The following is a 12,027-nucleotide window of genomic DNA, read 5'->3' as shown; positions in this document are numbered from 1 at the left end:
TGTCAAAAGCTAATTGTGGTTTTGTTCTTTAATAAGCTGGTGGCTTTAGGACTCTCCATCTTTGCAAAAGAAACAGGATAAACTGACATAACCTAGAGGACAGTAATGGAAGGAGAAAAAGGTTTTTGGAAACAAAGATCTACATGAAGAAAGATTAAGAGGCCTGGGCCCTGACAAAGGGCAAGTAGGGGGAGGACACACAGTACATGTCAACCAAGATGTAAAGGTCCATTATAAAGAGGTAAGCGATCAATTCTTTTCATTACTCAAGGCTGACAGGACTGCCAGTACAATAAGTTAAAGAAACAGCAGAAGGACGAACAACTTTATAACTCAGAAAGCAGCTCCTGGAGAAGAGTTGTGGAAAGGGAGGTGGCAGGGAGACAACACACAAGATGAAGGGGTTGCTTCTCACATGCTGCACAGAGGAAGTCCCCGTTCTGGAGAGCCATTCTGATGACCTTGCTATTCCTATTTCACAGCATTTCTGCTACATTGAACAAAGATTTACTTTATTTCTTCTCTTGCACTTTATTCCTTCTCTTACTTCTATTCCTCATAAAAACAAGAACATGAGGGTTAACCAAATTTTAGGGATAGTTTCAGAGAAACTCCCTTTAATTCAGTTTCCGTATTACTGAGAAAGGAAACTTATAACTAGCAAAGAAGGACTACTGTACATATTGTTTCCATGCATGAGGAGCACAGAAACACAAGATATTATTCCTTTTTTCTCTCAAAGGTGATTCTTCTCTCAGGTGCTGGAATCTGAACTATATGACTAGAAGAACAGGAGATCAAACACCCTGAGCTAGACAGGCAAGTAATAAGTAACTATAGGAAGGATAATTGGTTATTCATCCCAAATAAGAGCCAACCCCTTAGGTGGAGGATTTGTTGCAAAAGCCTCTGATGATGCCAGACGGATGGTGCATGAGAAGGGTAATAAGGACTCCCTAACATTGACAAACCATTGTGTGGGTTGCCTCCAAGACAGATTCAAGTTGACTAAATTGTGTTAGGGCCTTAGTCCTGGAGTACACCTAGTCTCTTCCCTGTGGTCAGAACTTGAGCTTCCATCTTTGCAATGCACTGCCTGACAGGAATCCCTTCCTTTTTTCCTTCCTTCCTTCCTTCCTTCCTTCCTTCCTTTCATCCATCAGCAGTCCCTGATTTTTGCAGTGGATCACCTCTTTCACAGCATATATAAAGAAATGGCACGTCCTTGAGAAATTTTTTAGCTATTCCAGTCTCAAATTAAAATTTTTCACAGGTGGCAAAGACAAATGAATTATAAGGCAGCACTCCACAGGTTAAGGCTACTGTACCCCCAGCAACTAAAAGGAAGGTCACATGGGAAAAGAGGTCTTTTCAATGACTAAATGTGCCTAGGATCTTCTCCAGAGCAGACCACAGGGAGAGGTTTTTTTTTTTTTTAACCCCCAGCTGTCAAGTTTGGCTGACATTTAACAGGCCAGAGAGATCCAAAGTTTCCGTTGATCCAAAGCACTTCTCTAGTCAAGAAATGACACAGTTTCCAGTGTATGTATTTTTTCTCTCCTGTCACGGTTGCTACCTGCTCTCCCTTCAGTGGTTTGCTTTGATTTCCCCCAGTTACACATCCCTTTCTCCGGACCTTCCTCTCTTAGACACAAAGATAGTACCGTAATGTGCTGCTCAAAACTGCTATGATTTCAAAAGCCCAAAAAATTGACAAAAAGAAGTATTTGCATGTTTTCATGCCATGCTATCCCAGAGATGAGCCTCTGAAACCTACAGCTCTTACAGGAGGAGAGCTGGAGGGGGCTTGAGTAATTACAGCAGGAACAACACAGTAACACCCTTGATGTGCTCTCTACCAAGCAACTATGGCTAACTCTGTGTCAGAGAATACTTATGGCATCTGATTTCCACTAGAAGACTTCAAAACTAAATGGCAAAGCTGGCCCAAAGTCTGGGATCAATGCCAGTGGAATGGTAGTAGTGACATGAAGCATAGTCAGAGTTCTGCCTTATTGACAACCTCATTTACAATAGATTTGGAGGAAGAAAAATAAAAACAGTTCAACTGCAGAATGAAGTGGACGGTAAGGGTCAGATCAGGGCTGGGTGAACTAACTTACGTATTATTCAGTTGTCTTTTTGCAAGGACAAGGCCATAGTAAACTTCAGGATACACAACAAAACCAGCACTGGCATTAATCATTTAAGGTATCTATCTTCTGGGAAACAAAAGTCGCCAATCTCTATCAAGCCAATTAAATTAGAATAGCATGAGATTGGTATTTCAAATTCCTTCTTTTCAGATTTGAAGATGAATCAGAGTATGTGATTTATGACAGGCCAATGTCAAATAATATATAAGAAGGTTTTGACATCGTCTTCCTTTTTAAAGGAATTTACTATGAACTGAATGCTTTCGTCTGCTTTATTAATAGTGAGGCTTCTGCTGGTTTAAACATTCCTCTGCAGACATGGAAAACAGAAACGCAGTGACCTGCTAATTCCAGCCTCGCGGTATGTGATCTGGACCAATTCCATTTCACCACCGCAGCTGGACACTGCTGCAAAAGGTAAATAAAAAGTTCAGCAGTGAAACAGAAATGAGATTATGTTTACCTTTTGCATCTCATAGAAAATCTTAACTCTTAATAAAGGTGATCAAATGTTTTCTTTTTCTACTGACAATTGGTCATTTTTCAGAAATATACATTTTTCCTAATGTATTTTTGATTTTCTAGATATGGTTCAGTTTTCAAAAAAAAAAAATAAGGGAAAAAAACTGTGTTTTGATTTCCTTTTATACTTCTACATTCTGAATTTTGGCTCTCAACTGTTCATTTTTTGTTAGATTGATCAAAGGTAGGAGTTTTACAAACTGCAAATGTCTAACTCTGAGACTGTTTCCTTCTCACATTTTATATATTGCATATTTGTTTAGACATTGAAAACAAAATACGGAATCACCTAGAAATGATATAAATTATAAAATTTCACAAGAGGAAGGAAGAAAGATAAACTTTCCCTTTCCTGTTCCTCCTCTTACATTAAACTTTGGGAAGAAGGCCAACAATATAAATAGCAACAATTATTCCAGGAGAACAAAGCTCTGACATTTTCACAATTCAAATTTTTTTACTAACTCCAGTTGCATCTAAGAAGAGATCTAACAACATTTGACTTTTGAAACTCAGAGCTATGAAATGCTTTCAGATTTTGAGATCTCACTGCAAGTGCTTTTAGAGGTCCGTTAACACTTATCAAATCTGAACTACAGCCCTATGAGGTATTGAACCTAACTGTAGCCCTGCATAAGAAGAAAATATGTACGGGTGAGTCCCTAACTTACTAAAATCATACTCAATCCTCTGCAGTCTCATTGGAGTCAAGGACTCAAACCCATGCTTAAGTGTTCAGCTAAACTGGAGCTTGATGCCATAATATTCTACCACCGAAATCAATGGGAACCACACCTGTAAGTCTGTAACTCCAACAACTGAATTGAATCAGGGCATTAAGCATATACCCAAATTTAAGCAAATGAACAGTCCCATTGTGTTCCCACAATGTGGGCTGCTCACATGCTTAAACGTAGACATATTTTAAAGTGCTTTGCAGGATCCAGCCCGTCAACTTTTGTTCCAGGGGTGTTTCAGAAACCCTACACTACTCATGGCCCACAGAATGAGGTCAGGGAGAGGTGGGGATGTGGGGACGTCGGCAGGGACATGGGGAGAGAAAACAAACAGGGGTTGTCAAAGGAGGGGAATGAAAGAGGGAAATCAAAAAAAAAAAAAAAGTGAGAAAGAAAGAAAGAAAAGAAGTTGAAATTAGAGGAACTAACATGGCGTTACTGGTGGCTGTGGCCGAAACTTCTGCAGAAGAAACTACTCCACACTTGGAACATTTGAGCGTCATGCCGTAAAGGGGCACTGCCATCTGACTGCAATTAAAATCAAAAGACTGAAACAAAACAAAACACTTTGCTCATGAACACAAACGTAGAAAGGAAAGGGAAAGAGAAGCCGAAAGAAAGACAGAACGAAAGAAAGGAAGAAAGAATGAAGAAAGGGAACCAACCAACCATACCCAGTTTGAAAAGAGAAATGAAAGACAGGTAGGAGTAAAATTCTCTCATCTGTATCATTCCAGATGCAGGAAATGGGAAAATGTGAGATTCAGAGATGTATTGGTGCCGCTGGAGTGGCTGGAACTGTGTTGGTGAAGGTTTTGCCAGATTTAGGGTGTCTCTCACTGGCACCCATGGAAGAGAAACCAGTACTGCTCTCCCAGTCTCCACCGCCTTCTTTTGGCTTGTTTTTGAGAAATTGCTCTTTTCCCTTCTGGCCTTTTTGCTCTGAAAAAACAAAGGTGGCAGGGACGTACAGTAGAAGGCAAGAAGTAGGGCTGTGGGGACTGTGTCTGCTTAGTTTGTTTCCTAAAGCAATGCAAGGGATACGTAACATCTTCTCCATTGGCCCTTGCGTGTTAATGTTCATTCTGGTGGGGAAACCCACTCCGCAGCTGACAACAACAGGAAATGGGCCACTCTTTGGTGACTTAACTTGTGATCAAGCAAATACAAACAGGGCTATGCCCTTGAATTTAAGCATGAGCTCAGGTGTTTTGTTGGACTGTCCTGAAGGGAGGTGAATGGGCTGAATACATCTGAGTGATAGCTTCTCTCAGGTTTGTGGAGAACCTTGTTTTGGAGCTCATAAGATCTCTGGGATTAACCCTGAGGCTTGCTCGCATAGGTCACTCCTCTTTTTCAGGATGGGATCAATTACAGAGACAGGCCATTGTGGGTTGGGACTTTGGGGACCCAGTAAAGGGCATGCCCACTTGATTCGTTAGAAGCTGACACGTACCACTACGTAGAAACCCACCCAACCGACAAGCCAGCTCTAACGCAGGAGCCTAGAGGCCACATTACCTTGACATTGGCCCTGTTTCTTCCCCAAAGTTATTAATTTGCATGTACTGCCTAGTAAGCACAGATACATGGCTTCCACATCAGATTAGGTCTAGGAAATGGGTAGGAGTCAGCAAAATGTCCTACAGGTTTACATAAAGAGCCAGATATCAGAGATGGCATTACAAACATCATTGGCAAGGGACAGCAGGTCTGTTATTCCTAGGTAATGGCAGTGCAGCTGTTGAGAGATGATGTTTGCAAGTATCAAATGTAGGGCTTTTACAGCCCTACCTTGCCTGGGAGAGAGACTAGAAAACTTGACAGATTGTTTCCTAACTTTTACGGTTGTGTTCAGTCTAAACTGCAAAAAGGACATCCCTATCTATGAACACTACCACAGCATTATTGGTGGTCCTACTGATCATGTGAGCTTACTTTTAAGTAGCTATTGATTGGTCTTTTAATCAGTTACGGTGACATAAGTAATCTTCCTCCCAGAATAACGACTCGTAGCTAAGGCATCCACAGTAACTTGCAGCCTTGAGACACAGAGAAAATTAGCTCCTGTGCCAATAGATGCATATCTTTGAGGAAGAATGGTCTAAATCCAGTGAGAACAATGGCTGAATCAAAGATAAAGTGGGTCTTGAGAGGCATTAAGTGCATGACCATTAAAAAAGATGGTCCATCCCCAGACCTATGAGCCACAAAGAACAGATAAGCAGAGAGACAGAGAGAGGCAGAGATAGGCAGCAAAAAGAAAGTAGACTGATTCAAGGAATTTGATGGAAAACTATACCAGAAAAAACATGAATGACACTGAATCACAAAAAAACTGGTCAAAAGACCACTACAACACACAACTGTAACTGCTTTTGGGTGTATTTATGCAGAAAGCTGTAAGCAGTAAGCATAGATGTGAATGCATTTATAATCTAATGTCTTCTTGTTAGGGACAAGGGGTTGTTAATACACTAAATTCTTGTAGCAGGTTTATATTGGTGCATGTATGTATGAAATGGTAGCTAATGAAATAATCACAGTGAACAATGCATTCATTTAATTTAGCTTCTTCTTCTGCTTTCTAAATATCCACAAGCAGCTCATGGACTCATCTGGAGTGTTCATTGGAGCCTGGATTTTGCTCCCCTTTGTTGAATAGTGCTTTATACCATGCATGGCCCAGCGAGCAGGATCACTGCTTCCAAAATGAAACACTCTCAGATGAAAGGCAGTACGAATCTGTCCCTATTTTAATGTAGTCATTATCTTTCCAATTACTTTTTCTCTATGCACTGACAATCCAGCTCTGTTACACCCCACCAGGACAGTTACATAGAGAGTACTTCACGCAAGGCATTGGGATAAATATTCTCCAGGCCTCTCTATAATCAATGGAGAGAGGAAAAAAGTAAAGTTCCTCTAAGGGGTAACTTGGAACAACTAAACTAGCTCCTGTCTCTCTCCAGTGGCTACAGAGGAAGCCCAGGGAGATTAAACTCAGCAGGCTAAAATTAGCCTTTGTGAATATACCCTATAGTCTCATTCTTGTTCCCTGGCTGCGTGAGCACACAAACGCTTCTGGAATAAATGCCCACTGAATAAATTTAAAATTAATTTTAAAGGCTCCTGCGTACGACATTAAAACATTTGCTTTTAGTAGCACTCACGTCAATAAAGCTCGAACGCTCTCTGTGCAGCTGACCGCAAAAGGAGGCAGATTAGCCGTGGGGAACTGACTAACAATTCCAAGCAAGTATCTGCCGGAAGCCAGTTGCACGATTTTCTCCCGAGCTTTAGTACATGGTTTGTTCGCGGACAGGATTCAGGGCAGTTTTGTGTGTTGATCCGGTTTTCAGTATAACCACACCCGTCTTTCTAAGGCCTGGTTTTACGGTATATGTATAAAGTCATTGCCATTAGAAAGTCAACATTTTCTGACAGATATGACATCAAAATCAGAGCTATTTTCTCTGTTAAGTATAGGGCAAGACCTACTGTGTTTCAGGTATTATTTTGTGGTAAGTGTTGGTTAACACTGATTTGTTTCTGTCAACCGATCTATGCTGCAGTATGTGTGCTGGGCTTCTCTCGGTGACAAATAGCTCTTTTCTCTACTTTTTGTTTGCTTGTTTGTTTTTTTCTTCTCGTTTTTGCAACACTGAACCATACTTCTTGCCTCCGCTAAAGGAAACACAATGTTTCTTTATACCATCTCCTCAGATCCAAGTATCTCTGAGGCAGTTACTCATTCCAATTATCTTCAGATCTGCCCTCCAACACGGTTCCCAAGCCCAGGCCAGATGCGGCTAGCTAAAGGGAAAGGGTACCAGAGCTCTCAAAAGCATTTCAGCATTCTCAGTGGGTGCACTTTGAAAGGAGAACAAAATCAGCAAAATCATTTAGCACAGAGAAGGCTCAAAAGTACTGCACACACACACACGGACATGAAAGAGGGGGGAAAAAAGAGAAAAGAAAGAAAAAACAAAGAACATCAGAAAAAGGATTTTTTTTTTGTTTTACAGGTTTTGCTTTCAAAGTATAACTATGAATATGATCAATAACCAGCTGACATGCTTTAAATAAGGATATTCTGTGTGCAGTTTAGCTTAGAGAGGGAAAGGGAGAGACTGAGAGACAACAGCTCTCTGCTAATCCAATAAATGATTTACTTCAGTGTTTACTTTCAAGTATAACTATCCTGCTATTGACTCTGCCTGGGGTTAGGGTATTTTCTTGAGTTCTCTCTTTGTAAAGAAGGCATCACCCAGAATAAAGCACCCTCTCGTTAGCAGCTGTGTTAGGTAACACGCCAAGGTCACTTCTTCATGGTGCCTTTCCAACTCAGCAGCAACAGACTTCTCTGCTCATCCACACCAACTCAAGTCTCCTCTGATTATCACTACCATGGCACCACTCAGACTTCTGGTTTTGTCTTGGTGTAAGAGAAGGACAAGCTGCGGCTGCTCTAAAAGCACCCGAATCCGCAAGCCCTAAAGAAGGATCTCCAGCACTTGCTGTGAGTGGCCAAGCGTCAGCATCTGTGGCCAAGCAACACCTTCAATCTCAGCAAAAACAAGGAATAAAAAAGTGCGTTGTGAAAACGTGTGGCCGTAGGCTGCGGACCTGGAAAGGGTGACCGAGATTCCTCACTTTGTTGCCCTGAGGAGTTATGCCAAGAGGGCACCTCAACACTGCTGCTCAGTGAGCCTTCTCAGGTTCCTCCCTTTCTTCTCTTGCTAGGTAGGAGCTAGCTTCTGCCTTCAGTTACACTGCCGTCACTCTGCGAAGAATTACTTTCACTACCACTTCTCAACAGTGCACCGAAAGGAACATTTAACCTTGACTGTATTTTTTACTGCAACCCTCTGAGACATCTTAGGGCCAAAGACTCCTGCAGGACCACAGTGGATTACAGTCCCTTGTCCTCTCTGGAGGACAGCACGCAAGCTAGGACAATCCCTGGAGTGCAGTACACAATACAGCAGGTATCTATGCTTCCTGCACTTACAAACCTGCATCTTCTTCATGAACAGGCCGATCCTCCTCCTAAGGTTTTAGGCTGGGTCTGCAGACATAATATGGAGGCACCAGAATATTTCTTGCTCTCCTTGTTCTCTCTTTGCAAACAACTTTTTCCTTCAAAAGTACGATCATTATCCGCAGTGATAAATCAAATGCCGTCAACTGACAAGCAAGCCAAGGAAGGCCAATACCATCAGCTAAACAAGTAATCTTTTTTAAAAGCAGGTAAGGAGCTAGCTTCTCTGACTGCAACAGCAACCCAGGTAGGAGAGTGGAATATAATGTATCATCAGCGTCAGCAGCCAGGCATTTCCCCTGCTTTGATTTGACTTAAAGCGTCAGTGTGCCATTTCTGTCTTTGCTTGAAGCATGGCATAGCCCAGGGATAAAGTCTGAGCAGGCTGCAGCCTCGTTTATAGAAACAAAGATGAAGGGAATTCTCATCCTGCTGGAGCCAGCGACAAAACAGCCCTTGTCAGCAGAGTATGGTGCTAGGCTCTGTGCGGTAGTTAAGGCCTTGCTGTCTACTCCCCCAGTGAGATCGCTGCTTATAAAGGCTGTTTCAATTTATACTACAAAGAAAGAAAACCATGCACACGCAGGGCTTTGAGGGTGGTGGCTAGGGTTGCGGTTGTGGAAAAGATAAACAACATCAGAAATTTTTCTAATAGAAGAGAGGTCTTTCTCTACCTACCAATCTTCCTCTATACTCATCTACCCATCCACTAATCCGAACCTCCCAAAACTTTTTTCTGCAAGGCATTTCATACCTTTGCTGTCCCTCTCAGCGACCTGCCCGTCTTTAGATGTGACTTCCCTGTCACACAGCACATGCCACGTGCCACACACTGCAATGGCAATGTTCCTCTCTGATGCGGCTGTTGTCTCTAGGACTTGCTGTGAACAGTCAATTTGCTCCCCCTCATCTTTATGAGGATGTATCAGTCTGGGCTGAAGCCATTTCAACAAAGAGCTGAACTTCTAACCCTCCTTCTTAACAAAAACACAGTGCTGCTTCTCGGGGCTTTTGTCTCTGTTGCACTGAATGACAGACCACAGAGATTATACCGAGTGTTTTTTTTTGTTTTGCTCTGTTTAATTTAAATGTAGGGTTTTTTTTAATTGTCTCCAATCTTTCTTTGGATTCCTTGCCTGGTTATTGATCACAACCTTTTTGCTTGTTTTCATTCTTTACTTAGATGTATTGATAAGGCATACCCTGCCCGTTCCTTCAGTTTCTTATCTGTTATTCCATCTTTGGATACAAGTTTGTTAAAAACCAGAATGCCAATAACCATGTTCACCTGTTGAAAGAGAAACAATACAGTTTTGTTCTCAAGTGGTTCAAGTCATCAATAGCACAGAAGAATAAACCCATTTTGGCAAGTTGCACCCTTCGGTTTCTCCAGAAGCAAGGCCACACCTCAGCAGGCCATCATCCTTCTGTCCTCTTTCCACCCTGTCCCACCTCCCCTGATCATGCACCAGTGAGTTCAGGAAAACAGAATGCAGCTGACAGCAGATGGGAGGGGTCTCTGTGAGCCAGGACAAGCCTGCAAACTGCTCCATTTGTTGCAAGACCTCTTGAGGCCTAATTTGTTTTGCCCAATGCATGCCTGAGTTCTAGCAAGGCAAACTCAAGGCATAAGAACAATTTTTCAGGATGATCTTCAGGTATACAAATAGAAGGTGGTCAATATGGGGGAGAGCACTGGGGTGACAAGGGCTAGTTTTAAAAGTGCCTCTTGAAATCTCCAGTGACAAAGCAGCAGCAGTAACAGGATGGGGCCGTGTAATGCAGTCTACTTGCCATCCTTCCTGGCCAGTGAACAACCACCACTGCTCACAAAACCAGAGGCAGGGGGGTGTCAGAGCAAGTAGAAACATCAACTGCTATGCTGTGACGTCTTGAGAGATATTGTCGATGGCATAGGACATAGACTAGCCATCTAGCCACTTTCAAGAAATTAGCGGACAGGGCAACTGCATGCAATCCTTTGGCCTGATCTGTTACGGTGAGAGCATAGACATGTGTATCAGTAAGGTATAAATATTCACAGGGAAATGCAGGCTGTGCAGAAATGAGGTCTCACTGTTTCTTCTTGAAAGCATCCGGTGGATCACTGTCACCAGCTGCATCTGTTTTACAAACCCCATCCAAGCCTCAGCAAGCTCTAAACATGAACACACTCGTAATACAAGAGCACCACTCCATTCACAGGGGCACAGCACCGTGATGGTGGAAAAAAGTGACACTCTCCTCGTTCTGTTGTCAATGAAACATCTGATGTTGGTAGAATGAGTACCAGATGTTGTTCTGCATGTGGGGCTTGCAACGAAATGTGTAAGGCCAAATTCGGATAGGCACAACATTACACGTCGGCCGAGAGCCTTAGTGAGTTTAACAGGCTCTTAAAGATGTTCCTAAGAGAGAACCAGCATAACACCCATTTCCAGGGTAGGGAAATATTTGCTCGCACTAAGCCTCCATCTAACTGCCTACATCAACTGTAAGACTGGGAAGGCTTTCTGAGTTTGCACTGCTGGTTTCCGCAGGACATGACCCAGCTGACCAATGGGGAGTCCACAGCCGGGAATAAATGGAAGAACTCCCAAATAGCAGTTATTTTCTTTCGCATCAGTTGCTGGGTCACTGGACTACTTTCCACAGCTGCAAATCCAATTATAGAGTATATCATGTTATTGTTTTATAGAAGTAATGCTGGCAAGCTGGATACAGTAATATAGCCAAGGATCAGCAGGAAATCAACACTGGTTGTATGCTTGGAGACAGGCCGTGCTTGAATTCGGTGACTTTTCTTCACCATGCTGGGAGGCTGGTGAATACAAGCGATACCTTTCTTTAAGGTGCAGCAAGATAGTAGCAAAGATGAGGCTAAAGCGTGGTAGGTTGGATCATTCCCAAGATTTGGCACAACAGGCTGTATCCTTGTTCATTTACAGGAGGGAACATGAAGAACGGTGAGGGCCTCCAAGTCAGTGTGAAGTGTAAGGAGGACAGAGGGGCTTGAGGAAGGGCTTGCTGCAGTTCCTAGCTAGCAGTTATAAACACGCACATTAGTTAGGCACAAACACAGCTTGGCCTCTGCTGTCATGGCAAGGAGCAGCAAGAAGCAGTGGTAGGTTGTTTTGAATCTCTCTTTTTATTCACCCAAAGAGAGCAAGAAAATTCGCACCCTAACCTTCTTTCTCTTGCTACTTCACTGTCTCAGGGCTGATTATCACCTAAGTTCTCCCTGAGTACACCAAACATCTGTGATGGAAAGAGGACCAGAGGAACTCTGTCTGGTCTTTTTTTGCATTTAGCCAGTCAAGGACATTTTAGCAAGGACTAGAGGCTAAGAAGTTCTGGGCAATCACTTCTATCCATTCATCTTCAAAAATACCCATGCAATCAATTGCAGCTCTGCAACTATTTCAATAAATAAAAGCTACTTCATCCGATACATTGGTCATCATGATCAATATCCTGCTGTGATCCTGGCTCTGCTTCTTTACAAATGAGGACAGGGATACAGCATGGACATGCTTCTAAACATAGCTAAACACAGACATTTTTAACA

The 12,027-nt window shown here is 42.6% G+C and overlaps 1 protein-coding gene across 8 annotated transcripts in view; it reads right to left on the bottom strand.

Moving 5' to 3' along the window:
* Positions 1-12,027, bottom strand: part of ADGRB1 (adhesion G protein-coupled receptor B1) — a 281,945-nt gene that overhangs the window by 29,860 nt on the left and 240,058 nt on the right. For 6 of the 8 annotated variants that reach the window (XM_068933496.1, XM_068933499.1, XM_068933498.1 and 3 more), the window contains 2 exons: positions 9,662-9,747; positions 3,845-3,943 (listed from right to left, as the gene is read on the bottom strand). In XM_068933496.1, coding sequence (XP_068789597.1) covers positions 3,845-3,943; positions 9,662-9,747 — 185 coding nt within the window. The remainder of the gene's footprint in view (positions 1-3,844; positions 3,944-9,661; positions 9,748-12,027) is intronic. The other 2 variants (XM_068933500.1, XM_068933501.1) reach the window with 1 other exon arrangement.

The sequence above is a fragment of the Struthio camelus genome, chromosome 2 (assembly GCF_040807025.1).
Source record: "Struthio camelus isolate bStrCam1 chromosome 2, bStrCam1.hap1, whole genome shotgun sequence".
NCBI lineage: Eukaryota > Metazoa > Chordata > Aves > Struthioniformes > Struthionidae > Struthio > Struthio camelus.
The sequence above is the reverse complement of the archived record's forward strand: the minus strand, read 5'-3'. Positions and strand labels throughout refer to the sequence as shown.